The sequence below is a fragment of the Mytilus californianus genome, unplaced genomic scaffold (assembly GCF_021869535.1).
Source record: "Mytilus californianus isolate M0D057914Y unplaced genomic scaffold, xbMytCali1.0.p SCAF_2, whole genome shotgun sequence".
NCBI lineage: Eukaryota > Metazoa > Mollusca > Bivalvia > Mytilida > Mytilidae > Mytilus > Mytilus californianus.
In genome coordinates, this window is record NW_026262668.1 from 125,092,564 (window position 1) to 125,110,186 (window position 17,623).

Genomic DNA, 17,623 nt, shown 5'->3' on the forward strand with positions numbered 1-17,623 from the left:
GTTTTGGTAGGGTAATGTTTTATTGATTGATGAATGTGGATTTTTTTTCTGTCCTGTTTCCTTGTCAGGTATGTAGGAAAGAATATAATTTAAGTTACATTTTTTAATTGTTACTAAATGTTTCAAGTTTTCCTTATTATAGTGTTGGCCCCTATCCTTCTTAAACAAAATTTAATTAAAGCATTCAAATCATTATTTGGTCCTATATCAAGACAAATGTCACCCTAACATTTTAAAACTACATATCAATATTAATACATTATCATTGATGTGATTTTACAGCAATCATGTGTCCGTATGGATATGAATATAAAGCATGCGGTAAACCATGTCCACAAACATGTAGAAATATTGGAGATGAACCTGATCAATGGTGTGAATCAACATACTGTGTTGAAGGATGCTTTTGCCCAGAGGGCTATGTTGAAACTAGTAAGTTTATTGAAACTATTAACAAGTAAAAATAGACGTGTTTGCTGGGTTGAATATATATTTATACTCTGTTGTTCCATTGAAAATAGTATAGTAAAAGTTAGACTTCCGATATATTGTGTATTGCTTGAGTGAAAATATGAACATTAGATTTTAAACATACACGGACTATGGGAAATGGATAACAAATTTAAACCGAAAAAATATTTCCATGAGCACAACACATCATTCTAAAAAAAGCTAATTTTTTACTGAAGTTATATAAACCGAGAGCAAGAATTTTTCTATCTGAAAGAGCATTTATAAAACAAGTAAAACTGTTTGAGTTCTATTTTGCATAAAGGAATAGCAACCTTAATGTTATCCCTATAAGTAGTTAATTCGTGATATTCTATAACTCGAATTAGATATTTCAATTAAAAACGTATTTCCAACCAGGTGTATTTATTTCAATTCAATTCAATTTAGTAGATAGTACTGGAGTCTTATATTTCTATGCTTATGGCATTGCTACATCGAAAGAATAGTACATTAGCCATGTATAGGTTTTTTAAGGTTTCAACATCTTCAGATATAATTAAAATTAAAAAGTTTTCAATTTGCCCTTCTATGTGGAAATAGTTATTTGTTTTTATAGTGACTAAAATTATAACACAATGTTGACTGCTGTACCCTAATTTTTGACATTTTTACCTATTATGTGTGTTTGTTTTGCTCACACGTTGTTGTCAATATAATGGAATTCTTTGCAACTGTCATACAAGTGAGAGGTTTAGCTAGCTATAAAATTATGTTTAATCCACCATTTTCTACATAAGGAAATGCCTGTACAAAGTCAGGAATATTACAGTTGTTTTCCGTGCGTTTGATGTGTTTAAGCTTTTAATTTTGCCATTTGATAAAGGACTTTCTGTTTTGAATTTTCCTTGGAGTTCGGTATTTTTGTTATTTTACTTTTTGCAAGTACATCCATAATTCATACATCTGTTATCTTTGATGAGTTTTTACTATAAAGAAGATAATGCTTTTTCTATATGATTACAGCCACAAGGTACAATTCCACACAGTGCATACCTGCAAATGAATGTAATTGTGTTCACAATGGAAGAGATTATCCTCCTGGAACCTCTATTATTGACAATTGTATGAATTGGTAAGTGAAACAAATGTGAATTCTTCTTAAAATTAAAGTGACGTTTAACGAGACAAATATACCAAAATTGCTATTATGTATTAGTTGTTATAAATTATCAACTGATGAATAATAAAGTATAATGCCATCACCAACATTAAAACATCAAATTTAATATTTTAAAATAAAAATAAGATGAGTTGCATACACTTAGTTTCTAGGGTCAATTCATTTATTAAAACTAAATGTTGAAAATAACAACTTCGAAAATTGTTATGTTTTAGCACCTGCATTAATGGGAAATTCCAGTGCTTTGGGACAAGTTGTGAAGGCAAGTGTGAAGATAATGAGTTCATGTGTACCAATGGGGACTGTATAGATAAGATGTACTACTGTGATGGTCATCCCGACTGTAACGACGGCTCTGATGAAAAATGCAGTAAGTATATGTATGAAATAATAAAAAAATAAATATGCGGTTTACTTTAAATCAGACGAAAACTGTATACCTTCGTGTTCAACATGTCTTGTTATTGTCCACATGGGGACTCGTATGATAAGAAGTAATGCTATCTCGCATTTTTATACACTTTTTATAAAATGTTATGTTAACTAGTAATGTCACTCTGAACAGGAGGGTTTATTTTTAGTATAAACTAGAGAGTGATGGCCTTAGATGGATTTGACTGTTTTTATGTCCTTTTTGGTTTATAGCTTTTCAACGTTTTCGGTCCTTATACATCCTTGGCTTTCAGATATTCGGCTTTGAGCGTTCCTGATGAAGATAAATCCAGAAAAGCGCTTCGGACGCATGATATTTATAACGTGTTTTAATTTTTTCATTTATTTTTACTCGCATAAGTGTGTACTCAAAGGAAATAGATATAACGTATTTGAAATTTCAGATATTAATTCTTTTAAAAGTCACAGACATGGTGTAGCTTACCTCAATAAGTACATAAATACATAAACAAAGGATGATTTTAGATTATGGAAATATCTATTTATTTAAATACCAAAACTCAGAAATATACAATATGTTTTACTAGTTGCTAAATTTAGTGCGATGGATGTTGTACTTTGTTAAATAATTAAAGGTTTGTTTCTTCCCAAATATGTATCTAAAATTGTTTATAATAATTCTACCTATATTTTCAGACCTTACCTGTTCCACTGGTATGATTGCCTGTGATGAGAGCAATACAACATGCATTCCTCTGAATTATATATGTGATTCAAGAAGTGACTGTATTAATGGCATGGACGAAAGAGATTGCAGTAAGTTATATTCAATATTTTATTATTAAAAACTATTTTTAATCACCTAACTATAAAAGTGACAATCTTTTCTTCAGTAAAGTGCATGTACAAAAGAGAGGCGGACGACACCAAAACGATATTCAAACTCATAAGTCTGACAAACTGACAACGCCATGGCATAAAAGAAGGAAAACCACAAAAAAGCCCCACCAAACAACAGTATACAACACACAAAATAGAAAACTAAAGACTTAGGTTTATTTTGTCTGTGAAATGAAATGAAATGCCTATATATTATGCCAGATCAACAAATTATCTTACGTCGTTTGATAAAAAATGAAATGTATTATAATAATGACGTTTTCAATGTAAAGTAAAATAAAGTGTATGTGTACATTTACTACATTAATTTCAAGATTTGATTTTTTTTCAAATTTAACACCTTGCTTTATTTGATTATTGAAATTAATAATTTAATATTAGTTCAAATTGCCTTTAATAAAGATGACACAATCCATATGAATCTACATTAGATCTATTTTATATGATTTGTTTTAGCACCAACGTGTTCTGAAGATGAATTTGGATGTGACTCAGGGAAATGTATAAGTAAAAAGTTTAGGTGTGATAAATATTATGATTGTGGAACAGATGATTTATCTGACGAAGTCAACTGTACTACTGGTGAGTAATACAATCATTTAATGAATAATATCCTTTATTACAAAAAACATGCTTATCAAATATGGTCTGATCAGAAGTGACATGAAAAAGATTAAGGAACACGATCAGGAAATACAATTTCGGATATTTATTTTGAAAATGGGATATCTAACATCTGTTGTTTGGACTTCGAAATAATACGATCGTAAATGAATCTGATAAAGCCTTTCAAAAAGGAAAATGAATTAAAGAAGCTGTGTATGTTAGTGTAAATGAGAGATAGTGAGTGTTTTTATAGAAAGTTACAGACAAGTTTTATTCCTTGCACTTGAAAAGTTCCCTAATAGACACTTTATATTTTAACAACATAAAAATAATGTCAAATTCATCGTAAATCACAGTATACAAATGCTTTATTTTATTCTGAAATTTATCTTCAAATATCCATGACAGAGGATTTTCATATAAAGATCCCTTACAATTGTCAGATTTCATTCATCATTTTTGGCGGCTGGATGTTTTTCCCTTAGATTTTGTGGTCAATAGTTATCAAAGGTACCAGGATTATAATTTAATACGCCAGACGCGCGTTTCGTCTACATAAGACTCATCAGTGACGTTCAGATCAAAACAGTTATAAAGCCAGACAAGTACAAAGTTGAAGAGCATTGAGGACCCAAAATTCCAAAAAGTTGTGCCAAATACGGCTAAGGTAATCTATTCCTGGGATAAGAAAATCAACAAAGGAATGCAATAAATCAGTGCGAAATAATACACGTTGACTCACAATTAATAGCAAATAATTAAAGATTGAAAATGTGAATTTTGAATATGTGTTAATGTCATTAGCTTTGTACTATAAATTTAACACAATAACAACAGAATGACTTAAATTTGAACAAAATAAATAGCATTCATCTAAACAGATCATCTCCATTTGTATATATTTCATAAATATGACTTTTTTCTCTGTATGCTAAATAGCTATTTTCAAGGCTATTGCTCCAACCAAAATACATTGCGTGGCATCATTTAATTGTATTTTGGCCACCCTTAACAAATTCTTTGTTTGCTGTTACCTACCCATGCCTTGTAGGGTTTGGTAGGTAGGTAGGGATTATTTTATTTTTTGCAAACAACAATAGTTACATGTTTTAGACAAGAAAACGACGTTAGAGTATGAAAAAAAATTTAAAAAGAAAAACTTGAAACGATTTGTGTCATAAAATTTTTCGGAGCATTTGTGTTCACCCCGAGTTTCTTTCGCTAATCGTTTGTATAATACTTAAGACTATGTTTTCTGTTTTTCTTTTTGACCTTCGACCATGATATGGTTTGTCTGTCGACAAATGATTTCGAAGTGTTTCATTGATATGTTTATAATTATTGTGAGTGTAGGTAAAATTTCTCGATTAAATAAATACTGAATGGTATATTTCGCATTATTGAATTAATATATTAGGTTTTGTAAATACAATTGCGCAATTCAGTTGATTGTCCTTTTGGTACCTTCCGCTTCTTTGTTTTGACAATAGTGAAGTAAGTTTCGAATCAACTCTATTTCAAAAAAAGAGAAGAAACAACAATAACTTTCCAGGAATGGAAAAGATTTTCTCTCTAACGTGAAACCTTGCTACGTTATATATATAGCAATACATTTTTGTTAATTGCCCCATAAGTATCTATACATCCGTGACTTTCAATTGATTGGTTTTGAGCGTACCTGCTACAGGTAAATCATTAAAAGCGCGTATGAAGGTCCAATTCTAAACAGTTCAGATTTTAGTAATTTGCTAAGGTAATTGGTATAACCCTTTTTGTTTTAATTACCATTCTTAAATAACGATTTGAAGATACAACAATAATATTTTTCAGTTTGTTGAATCAAAGCCATGAAGGAAAGACATATATTTGGTAATTGATTCTTGAGCGTTTATTTTGTGTCAAATGAAATCAAAAAGAAACTAAGCATGTAGCAAAATTTAATCGTTCGTTTTATTTCTTTTAAAAGATGTTGCATACAAACATAGTCCAAATGGATTAATGTATTTGTTCTAATTAATACACGTGTATATGATGGTTTTTAGAGTGTGGGACAGAAGAGTTCGTTTGTACTAGCACCTTCAAGTGTATACCTTTTAACCTTAAATGCGATGGGCATGATGATTGTGGTGATGGATTGGACGAGCAAGGTTGTAGTAAGTATTTAACGTATCTTATTAGTTTTATTTATTAAACAAGACAGCGGTGAACAGTTATGATACAAGAGCATTGCAATTTCCGATAGACGGATACAAACCGATGACCAGTTGGATATAATGTACACTGGAGTGCGACACAATGCCAAGAAGTCTTCTCCTCTCAAAATGAAGTTGGTACTTGATAGAACGTTGAAAAAGAAATGATCCATATAAACCTTTTGATATTTGTTTGCATATAATATGCTTATTTCCTATATTTTTAGTTGTAGTTTCAGTACAATCCTTAAAAACAATAATCGAATATTTTTATGAGAAAAAAAGGACAGAAGATTTATAAGAGAAACAGTAGGGATTCCACTTCTTCTTAATAAACAGGATTTCAAATTGCACTAGAAAGCAAAGTTTAATACTATTAGTTTAACAATAAAATCCAAAGTAATTGCAATATTTAGGAAGAAATCTTTTCATTGTTGTTTCAGATAGCACTAACATATTACAAAACGTACATCAAAATAAAACCTGTAATTCAGTGGTTGTCGTTTGTTGCTGTGTATCATATTTGGTGTTTTTGTAAATAAATAAGTTGGATAGATTTCTCGTTTAAATTGTTTAAATTTGTCATTTTGTAACCTTTTATAGCTTGCTATGCGGTATTGATTTTGCTCATTGTTGAAGGCCGTACGGTGACATATAGATCTTTTCTTGTATGTCATTTAGTCTCTGGTGGAGCATTGTATCATTTGGCAATCAAACCACATCTTCTTATTTTTCATTACAATTCTTAGTATTCTATTTTTCAACGGGTCTCTCGTCTTACATGAATGCAATTCTTTCACCAAAATCATGGATGTATTGCTTCAGAAGTATAGCAAATACTATCGGGATCAAATATTATAGATTTTCAATAATAACTTGATTTTATCAAATAACTGACTTGACCAATATTTACCTATAATATGCTGTATAACTGTTTTTCTTAGACGATCCTGAATTAATTTCTATTCCGAATAGCTGAGTTAATTTTTTTAAAATTTGTCTTGAGAACTTCATTTATGTCGTAACACTAAACTTTCCTTTGTACTACTACAACACTATCGGAATTAAATATCTTCACATTGTATTAAATGATTGCTTGCTTTGAATTAATAAAAGATAAGCTTACACTTTAAATAATTTTATTGAGTAAATAAAACAAATTGATGAAACTTTTTTCCTCCAACATATTTGTCATAATTCATGTTGCATATATACAATTATATGTTTTTATTACAGCAACGACTACATCAGTGACAACAACTACAATGGAGGCTACAACAACTACAGAATGTTTCAAGACTAAAGTTTTACTTGATGCTTCAAATATTGTTTCACCTACAAAAAATTTGTTAACAAGCGACATAAAAGCACTCACAGAGGACAATGACCAGGTGGTCGAGATAGCAAGTGAAACATTTATTCTTAAAATCAGCAATTTGGACGATGAAGTAAACGGTTTAAAAGTTTTAGGAGAAAACATCGGAACTATTACTGTAACATATTCTCTTCCAGAAAGTCCTCTAGTATCTGAAGCTGTTGAGGTAAATAATTTATATATTCATCTTAATAAGTATTCAAGATACAACTTCAATTTACTTCTGCTTTTGTAGTCAGGAAATATGCAATCAATAGTGTCCATTCAAAATTTGATAAGAAATTTAAGATTTGTATATCAATATTAGCTCTGCATAGACTATATGTACTTTCCATTAGGAATGGCAAACGCAATTAAAGGTATTTGAACCTTGTAGCAGTAAAAATGAAAAATAATTCAAAAATTTAGTCAAAGCAACCATGCATGCCTTAATTAGAAATATGTTTATATATAATGTTTATATTACAGTGATATGTCCCTTTTCTTGATAGCAGTTAAAACTAAAATGATTTTTGTATCATTATATTTTAGACACCGATTATTATACCAGGCCAGGAAATTCCACTTGAGTCGAGATTGTACAATGAAATTGTTATAACAATAACAAAAACACCTGGCAGCGCCAGTATTCTCTTGAATGATGTAGAAGTTTTAAGTTGCGGTAAGATAAACATATTTTCATAAAAAAAAAATAATTTTATATTATGTTTTGTATCAATTGACACGTTAGCATTACTTACTCGGTCAAAAATAAATTAGGTATTCAGGAATTAAAAGTTGACTGTGTTAAAGCTAAATTAATCGGGGTTTCCATTTTTATTCTTATTGCTTATAAATAAATTAGATGAAATATAAATTTATCGAGAGCATTTTTGTTAACTTGAGTTATGTTAACTGTTTATTTATTTTCTACATGACAAATAAGAATTACTACATGTATTACCGACCTTTTATTGAGAGCTTTCAGATAATTACGTTATTTTCATTCGTCAATATCTGCTTTATTGTTAATACAAGTACTTGAAATAAAATTAACTAGACTGTGGATACTTGTGCTATTTTATATAAATCTAGTTGTTAAATACTTTTTTTCGTATATGATTAAATTATAAAAAAGACGAAACTTTTGCGAAAATAATTTTACAATTTAATGTTCAATAGCAAAACAAACAACTACAGTCACACAAGCCATCCCGACAACAGTAACACCATCTGGTTTGTATGATTTACAAAATGTTATTCAATTGTTGATATTATTATTTTAAATATCTTGCTTATCAAGATTGATTTTTAACATTTAATACATTGAGCTCTTGGTTGAAATACAAATTATAATAGTAGAAGGTGCTATGAATGATAACATTGTTTTGTTTTAAGTTGTAGTCTACTTGCTTTGACTAAAATTCGAGTCTGTGATTTTTGTATTGCATCATATATATATAGTTTATAATGAATAATCAATTATTGTTGATTATATAAAATGCGTTTAGATGACATCGATTCTGGTGTAATTCGTATGTTTCACACAGACTAACAACCATTGTGGCATAAGGTTACTTTGAGCGTTAATTAAAACTAATTAGTCCAAAGAAAAATATGTAACGTTTTAACTTATGTGTAGGGAGAAGCTTAGAATGTTAATTGAAATTCTTTTTGATTCCAAATTTGTTCAATTGTACAGGATCAGGAAAAGAATACGTCGTTTTGTGGATTTAACAATTCAAAATTTCGATATATCAACTGTAATGAAATATGAACATGGTTAATATGAGAAAAATTATATCCAATATTTAAGGCAATAGGTAAATAGCTTTTTCAAGTATTCGACAAATTCAACAAAAAAGTTTTAAAATATTCAATCATTTCCATGTTGAACATATATATGCCCCTTCAAATGTGTTGTTTTGTATTATAAAATATTTGCTTATCATTTCAGTAATTCCTACAACCTTACCCACTGGAACAACCTCACCTCAAGCAACCACTGTAGAGGTTACAACAACTACAGAATGTGTCAAGACAAACATAATGCCTACTATTGATGGCTCAAAGATTGTCTCACGTACCGCAACTTTGTCAGTGGATGACAAAAATGCACTCCGACAGAGTGCCGATAACAAATTTGTTGAGATAAACGAAGACACATTTGTTTTGGAGATCAGTGATTTGGAAGATCAAGTTAACGGTTTAAAGGTTTTGGGGTTGAACATTGCTAGTATAACCGTGGAGGTTTCGCTCCCAGAAAATCCAACAGATTTTACAACTGTTGAGGTGAATATATTGGTATATGCACCCTGGCGCTTACATAAAATAAAAATAATTACTAGAATACCTCTGATAAATTTTTATGTAAATTGATCGTTACATAATTTCGTGATTTATGCCAAACATAAACGCTTGCTACTGTGTTTAAACAAGTATCTAACTAAAAAATAGGAAGTTTCAATTTCAGTAAACATGAACAGTCTTTACAATGATTTTTCCAATAGTTATTTAAGGTACCAGGCTTATAATTTGATACGCCAGACGCGCGTTTCGTCTACATAGGACTCATCAGTGACGCTCCAAAATATACATTATCGGGTACTTCTACAAAATACATAAATCATCATAAAATTGTTATCTGAAATGATAGGATATCTAATTCAAATTTAATAAAATAATAACCATCTTTTAATAATACAGGTTGTCTCTACATGTAAACTTTTACGTATATATATTGATTTGCATATCAAGAAAATGACATTATTTTGTATCACTATTTCAGACTCTAAATATTCAGCCGGGTGATGAAATCCCTTTGGAATTGAAATCCTATGGTGTTATAAAAATAACAGTCACAAAAGAGCCTGGCAGCACCAGTATACGTTTGGACAGTGTAGAAGTTTCCATTTGTGGTAAGAATTGAATATTGGGTTTTATTATATCTGGTCGAAAGTGTGTTAACTGTATTGCAAGTATTTTCTATCTGCAGTCAATGTGATGCTTTGCCATTTCTGCTCTTATTATAAAACGCATTTTTAAAAGACGCCTTTTTACCCATTGATGCATATATTGCCGAATTAATAACAAACTTCATGCCAATTTGGTTAAATAACAAAGTAGAATGTCATATAGGTTCATAGAACATCTTTTTTTTACCTTTATGCCCATGATAAACCAAAACTGGCGGTTGCAATGCATGTAATGTCGATTTCAATCGAAGGATGATGATCAGATAGTTAACGATGGAGTTTCTGGAGGGTGGTTTGTGTAGTTTCATTTACTGTCTAATATATTTGGATAATACCAGTTAACCTTTTTATATATTATTACATACAGGGTGGCTTCGATGCCACATTTTTCTCTATCTTACTTATATTTGAAAATGAAAATATTTTCCAATTAATTAACATTGATGAAAAAAATTCTTTAATAAGACTTTCCTAAAATAATATCGACATAAATTTTAGGACACAAGGTTTTGGACGTTTATGAATGAGTGTTTGTAGTTTCCTTTTGATTTTTTGGTTGCAAATGTTTAAAGAACATGCAACATATCAATTAATATACTGTATCATGTTCGTAGATTAATCTTTTCTCGAGAAAACGTCCACATGCATAGATGAATCTCATTAACGATAACTATCCAGAAAGGTGCTAAATAGATGAGGTTACCTTTGGATAAATTAGTTGCCTTCCCCAAAATTCTTTACACGATGTATCTATTTAAAAAGAAAATTGCAATTTATTTGGTTCTAACAAGATATGCTATGATAAGGTAGTCCTGTATCCACTACTCGCCCATCAGCTGTTCTTCAGACGACATCACATGAACATTACGCTTTTACTTAGTAAATACGTACCCTCTCTTTGAAAAAAATTAAACTTCATAACTGAATGTGTAAAAATTAAAACAACACGTTATGAATTTTATGCGCCCAAAGCGCTTTTCTGGATTTTGCCTTCAACAAGAACGTTCAAAGCCGAATATTTAAAAGCCAAGGATGTATAAGAACCGGAGAAATTGAAGAGCTATATGAGCAAAAATAATAGCCAAATCCATCCGAATATGTATGTAATGAGGTGACGGATAAAATTCTTTTGGACAGCACATGATAGTTGTTAATGTTTTAAATGTCAATGATACATCATTTCCTTGCAATTGCTAGTTTTGTTTTGTTTTATTATGCATTGTTTATCATAATAGGTGAACTTACAACGATTTCAATGGAAACAACTACACAACCAGCTACTGTAGAGGTTACAACAGCTACAGAATGTGTCAAGGAAAATGTAAAACTAGACGATTCTAACATTGCGTCAAACAACGAGGAGTCACCATTGTCAGCAAGCGACAAAGATGCACTCCGAGTGAAAAACGATAACAAGTTTGTTGAGATAAATGATAATATTATTGTTCTGCTGATAACTGGTTTACAAGATCAAGTGAATGGTGTAACAGTTTCTGGGGATGGGATTGCTACTATTACTGTGAAGTATAATCTTCCAGATAATCCAGAATTAAAAACTGTTCAGGTAAATAGATTGAAATATTCACCCTAGCTTCAAATAAAATAAAATTAATTACTGATATATAACGTACGTGATGTATATATAAATTAGGTAGTTAGTTTTTTTGTTGGAATTGTTGCACAGTTTTCATGTCGAGGCTTTTTATAGCTGACTATACGTATGTTTTTCTCAATGTGTGAAGCCGAATAGTGACCTTAAATCGCTTAAATCTTTGTCAATTGACCTTTGGTATAGGTTGTCACATTGGGAATCATACCACATCTCCTTATTTTTATATGGAATGTTTACATTAGAAGTCTAATTGACGACAGTATTACTCGATGTAATGTAGGAGGAGAGATACATTATTTTCCGTAAACATTATATCCTAATGTATTTCTTATACTGTGTGTTTTTATCTATTACACCATCCTTAAAACGATTACACTTTGCCATTGGTAAACCTTCTAAAATATATATTTGTGAAATATTCTTCCCCCGCATCGAAGGATATTGTTTTACCCCCGTGAGTGTGTCCGTATGTCTCTCTGTCCCATGAAATATTCGTTAAATTTTCAGACTGCAAATCCGATCTTCCAGAATTTTGTATCAGGCTTCATGTGAACATGCGTTACCGTGTGACACGGTTTCAGATTCATCGTTCATAAACTTCCTGTTTACGGAATACTTGTATGTTTAAAACATAATGGTCAGAAATAAAATTATCGTCGCTTTTAACTAGGGATCTATAAATAATAACTTCCTGAAATATACTTAAAGTGGGGGATTCATTAGTGAGAAATAGCTCACAGTTCTATTTGTTATATCGACTTCAATATGCTAGAACAGTGCATGCAATGATTATTACTATTGATATCAAGTAAGTATTTAAGCACAATACGGAAACAACAGACAAATGCAAAAAAGTACTTTGAAATGTAATAAATTCATAAGTGCTTTTTGTTTAGATGTAAAAATGCAAAACATAATAGTTTCTTTCTATAAGAAGAAGTTTAAGTTTTTTGTCTTGGTTGGTAAAAACAATTTGAATTTGTCACGTCTTTTGCAAAACAATATTTCAGGCCCCGAATGTTCAGCCGGGTGAAGAAATCCCATTGGAATTGCAGTCCTATAATACTATAAGAATAACAATCACAAAAGAACCTTCCAGCAATAGAATTAGTTTAGACAGTGTAGAAGTTTCTACTTGTGGTAAGATTAGACTAATGTGTAAAAAGTAAAATATCAAAAACTCCATGGAAAATTCAAAACGGAAAGTCCCTTATCAAATGGGAAAATCAAAAGCTTAAACAAATCAAACGAATGGAAATCAATTGTCATATTCCTGACATGGTACAGGCATTTCCTTATGTAGAAATTGGTAGATCTTACTGGTTATTTTCTCCCAAAATAACATAAAATGGTATGTAAAGGTCTAAGACTGTGAAAACATGTCGCTAGTGAGCGCTAAAACACATACATATCGTATCGGTAACCCAATTGGTGATGATGACCGTAAAACTGATGTAGGATCGATTTCAGTGGTTTTTCCTTATAAATTTATTAGGCGAGTTTTTGAGCCAGGAGTACGGCCCTGCCAATTAAGTACGTATTGTGTTCACATGCACGAGCGTAACGTATCATTTGAGACATGTAAACGCAATAGAATGAGGCGAAGGGAAAGATATTTTTAAAGATTAATCATTATACAAATTTATCTTGATGTTTGACAAATATGTATTGTATCTACCATAGAACGAAGATGGTTAATATCTTTTTTTTCTCATTAAAAGCAAAATTGACAACTGTGCCAGTGGTTTCAACTACATCATTACCTCCAAGTACGCCGGTCACTTCACCGACAGAAAAACCACCAACTACCAGTGCATTACCCACAACAGTGCCGCAAACCCTACCTACTGGTTTGTATTTTTCAAAACATGAATTATTGGATTGTCGCATAAAATCAATTTGAAACATTGAGGTTTGCGAACAAAATATTAATGGTTGAGGCTAGGACAGAATTGTTCGTAACATAGTTCCAATGAAAGCCTTCTTTGATGTAGATCATAATTGGCCTATAACATAATTTTTCAGTGTCCCAAACCACTTATGATATAAAACATTTGTATCATTTACCAGGTATTATATATCGTAAAATCCACAGTGTATTCTGAGTTTTCAGACTCTCTTCTTAATGAATTATGTACCATTTGAGTGCGTACTGGTTTAAGTACATGAAACAGAAATTTGAAAAGCTATAAAATACCTTCTTTAATAACATAAATGGATTCAACCAAATTACTCTATTATCTAATTTTGAAATCCAAAGCCAATCCATACAGGTAAATACTTGTTGAAAAGAACAGTAATAACTATAGTTTTTACAAATGATATTCAATAAACTATTTCTTTTTTCATCTGTAGCCGTTCATTTAGAATGCAGTATCTTGTTTTTTTCGGCGATATTATAAAACTAGAGGCTCTCAAGAGCCTGTGTCGCTCACCTGTATCTACTGTGTTTTTGGAAATCATGTAAAATAAGGTTAAAATCATAATAAATAGTATTAGATACCCTAATAAAGATTGAGGCCAAGTTTGTTTTAATTTGGCCCAGTAGTCAAATTAAAAGCAGGTCATCCTATTTTAGTCTTACAATAGTTACTGAAGGCCCCTTAGGAATATTTAAATTAGTTTTCAAGTTGTGACCATTTGAAATTGTTTTTTTACAATTTTCCCTTAGACTTCTATAGCAAACCCCTATGTTCTATTTTTAGCCATGGCGGCCATGTTGGTTGGATCACAGGGTCATCGAATACATTTTTCAATCACGATACCCTATTAAAAATTGTGGCTATGTTTAATCCTATTTGGCCCAGTAGAATAAGTGGAGAAGATTTTTGTAAAAGATTACAAAAATTTACGAAAAATTGACTATAAAGAGCAATTACTCCTTAAGGGGTCAATTGACAATTTTGGTCATATTAACCTATTTGTAGATCGTACTTTTGCTGAACATTATTGCTGTTTACAGTTTATCTCTACCTATTATAATATTTGAGATAATAACCAAAAACTGCAAAATTTCCTTGAAATTACCAATTCAGGGGTAGCAACACAACAACGGGTTGTCTGATTCGTCTGAAAATATCAGGGCAGATAGATCTAATCCTGATGAACATTTTTATCCTGATGAACATTTTTACCCTGATGAACATTTTAACCCAATGTCAGTTTTGCTCTAAATGCTTTTGTTTCAGAGATATAAGCCAAAAACTGCATTTTACCCCTATGTTCTATTTTAGCTATGTCGGCCATGTTGGTTTGCAGGCGGGGTGATCGGGCACATGTTTTAAACTAGATACCCTAATAATGATTTTGGCCAAGTTTGGCTAAATTTGGCCCGCAGTTTCAGAGGAGAAGATTTGTAAAAGTTAACGACGACGGACGACAGACGCCAAGTGATGAGAAAAGCTCACTTGGCCTTAAAGGCCAGGTGAGCTAAAAAATGAGCTGATACGATATTCCAGGGCTTGTATTTCTTATTATGATTTCCTTTTTTTTAGTGGTATATAATTTTATTTGAAATTTACATTTCTTAGAGATACATAAAGTACCGGTACCTTATCCGGGCCTCGTTAACGTTAGTATATAACATTTCAGTGATAAGGTTATTGTGTATTTGATTTCCTTGATAGATGGTTGCTGCTCACAATGAAGCTATTAAACCAAGAGTTCCAAGTGGTGAAGTTAAAATCATCCCTTCGTAAATTTTACGGAAGTCATTATGAGTTGGTTGACCGTTATAGAATATCTGTTTCATCAAATGACAACTGATATGTTCCAAGTATCTACAATCCCGTCCCCTTTCCCCCGAATGTGACCTACCGAATTAGACTTATCACTAGGTCTGTACTAATATAAGAAACTCGACGGCTGCCACATGTGGAGCAAGATCTACTTACCCTCCCGGAGCACCTGATATCCCCCCATTTTTTGGAAAGGTTCGTTCGTGTTGCTCACCTTTACCGACAAAAAGCCTTGTGGCAAACGTATGCAGCAAAATAGCAGCAAACCATTTTACCATGCAAATAAAGCTTGCAGTAAGCTAGTGGCAAACATAGTTATGCAAATTAGATTAGCTGCAAACTTGCCGCAATTGTTTGCTGCAAACTTTTTAATACAAGTTATTTTCTGCTGCGTGTTTCCAGCAAACTTGAAAGAACTACACATATACCAATGTCATGTGTGTAGACACATTCAATTTACCTCTTTCAAATTACACACCAAAATTCTCAAAAAAAGAACTTCCTGTATGTGCCTGTCCCATGTCAGCCTGTAATTCAGTGGTTGTTGTTTGTTGCTGTATATGATATATTTTTTCTTTCACTATGTTGTACATAAATCAGGCCATTCGTTTTCTTGTTTGAATTGTTTTACATTTGTCATTTCGGGGTCTTTTATAGCTGACTATGCGGTATGGGTTTTACTCATTGTTGAAGGCCGACCGGTGACCTATAGTTGTTAATTTCTATGTCATTTGGTCTCTTGTGGAGAGTTGTCTCATTGGCAATCATACCACATCTTCTTATTTTTATATTTCACATATACACACAGCCATTGAAAGTATACTTGAAAACTTATCTGAGATTTAGTCAATATATTTAAGGAAATACATACATGTATTTTATTTGAATTCGGGGAGGGGGGGGTGGTCAATTGTAATTATATATATTCAAAAATAAAAAAGGATATATCTCAAATGTGTATTGAGCATATAAAGCTAGGTAATAATTTCTTTACAGAACTGAAATGAACTTCATTAAAACAGTATATATTTAATCAGTTACAAAATCCAAACTTATAATAAAGTATTTCAAGCATAATTGTTAATTTGATTGTGTATGATAGTGACATTAATTGTTTTATTAAATCTACAGTTCTATGAATAATTTGTACTTACAAAATTACATATTGAATATACTAAATTATTGAATTATTGAACCAAAATGCCTCTTTGATCTGTTACATATAACATTTCTCAAACAAAATTAACATGACCTAGCCCAAAATTGCAAATTGTTAACTTCCAGGAAGTCAGAACTAGGCATTCCAAGTCAATGTTGTGTAATTTTTGCAATGTTCTTGCAAACATTTAGAATAGTCAAAGATTCTGCAATCTTGCGGCAAACATTCTTTATTATCTTAACTCTCTTTCAATCTTACTGCATTGGTGTTTCTACAAACTTGCCACAAGCTTGCAGCAGAAAGCTGCAATGTTTACGGGAAGATTGCAGCTAGTTGCAAACATCTGCAAACACTATTTTCTGTTTTCCGGCAGTCGTTTTGTTTGCTGCAAACATGCAGCAGGTCTTGCAGTAAACATTTCAGTTCTTTAAATGCAGTCTTTAGTTTCTATGTTGTGTTTTTGTACTGTTGTTTGTCTATTGGTCTTTTTCTGTTTTAACCATGGCGTTGTCAGTCTGTTTTCGACTTATGAATTTGAATGTCCCTTTGGTATCTTTCGACTCTCTTCTTGAACTGTTTTGAAAATTTCCGCGAGAGTAGCATTGAATTAACAGCTAGACATATAGGAAGCGGACTCGTATGAAGACCGTTAATTAAGGCGACCATAGTAAACCGATTTTCAAATTTCTTAAATTTGTTAGGAATAGACAAATTCTGAATCAAAAGCATTTAGAGATATTCATATAATGAAGACATAATCTTTCAATCAGTTTAATTGAGGTCTGGAGCTGGCATGTCAGTAACTGCTAGTAGTCTGTTGTTATTTATGTATTATTGTCATTTTGTTTATTTTCTTTTGTTTCCTATTCTGACATCGGATTCGGACTTCTCTTAAACTGAGTTTTACTGTGCGTACTGTTGTACGTTTGTTTTTTCTACATTGGCTAGAGGTATAGGGGGAGGGTTGAGATCTCAAAAAACATGTGTAACCCCACCGCATGTTTGTGCCTGTCCCAAGTCAGGAGCCTCTGGCCTTTGTTAGTCTTGTATCATTTTTAATTT

At 31.5% G+C, this 17,623-nt stretch overlaps 1 protein-coding gene across 1 annotated transcript in view; it reads left to right on the forward strand.

Annotated features, from left to right (window-relative positions):
• LOC127727795 (mucin-16-like) overlaps positions 1-17,623 on the forward strand; it is a 198,982-nt gene that overhangs the window by 27,747 nt on the left and 153,612 nt on the right. The window contains exons 25-38 of the mRNA XM_052234911.1: positions 283-432; positions 1,477-1,585; positions 1,849-2,003; positions 2,723-2,842; positions 3,383-3,508; positions 5,575-5,685; positions 6,961-7,265; positions 7,631-7,760; positions 8,261-8,314; positions 9,036-9,370; positions 9,867-9,996; positions 11,289-11,617; positions 12,676-12,805; positions 13,387-13,515. Of these exons, the coding sequence (XP_052090871.1) occupies positions 283-432; positions 1,477-1,585; positions 1,849-2,003; positions 2,723-2,842; positions 3,383-3,508; positions 5,575-5,685; positions 6,961-7,265; positions 7,631-7,760; positions 8,261-8,314; positions 9,036-9,370; positions 9,867-9,996; positions 11,289-11,617; positions 12,676-12,805; positions 13,387-13,515 (2,313 nt within the window). The remainder of the gene's footprint in view (positions 1-282; positions 433-1,476; positions 1,586-1,848; positions 2,004-2,722; positions 2,843-3,382; positions 3,509-5,574; positions 5,686-6,960; positions 7,266-7,630; positions 7,761-8,260; positions 8,315-9,035; positions 9,371-9,866; positions 9,997-11,288; positions 11,618-12,675; positions 12,806-13,386; positions 13,516-17,623) is intronic.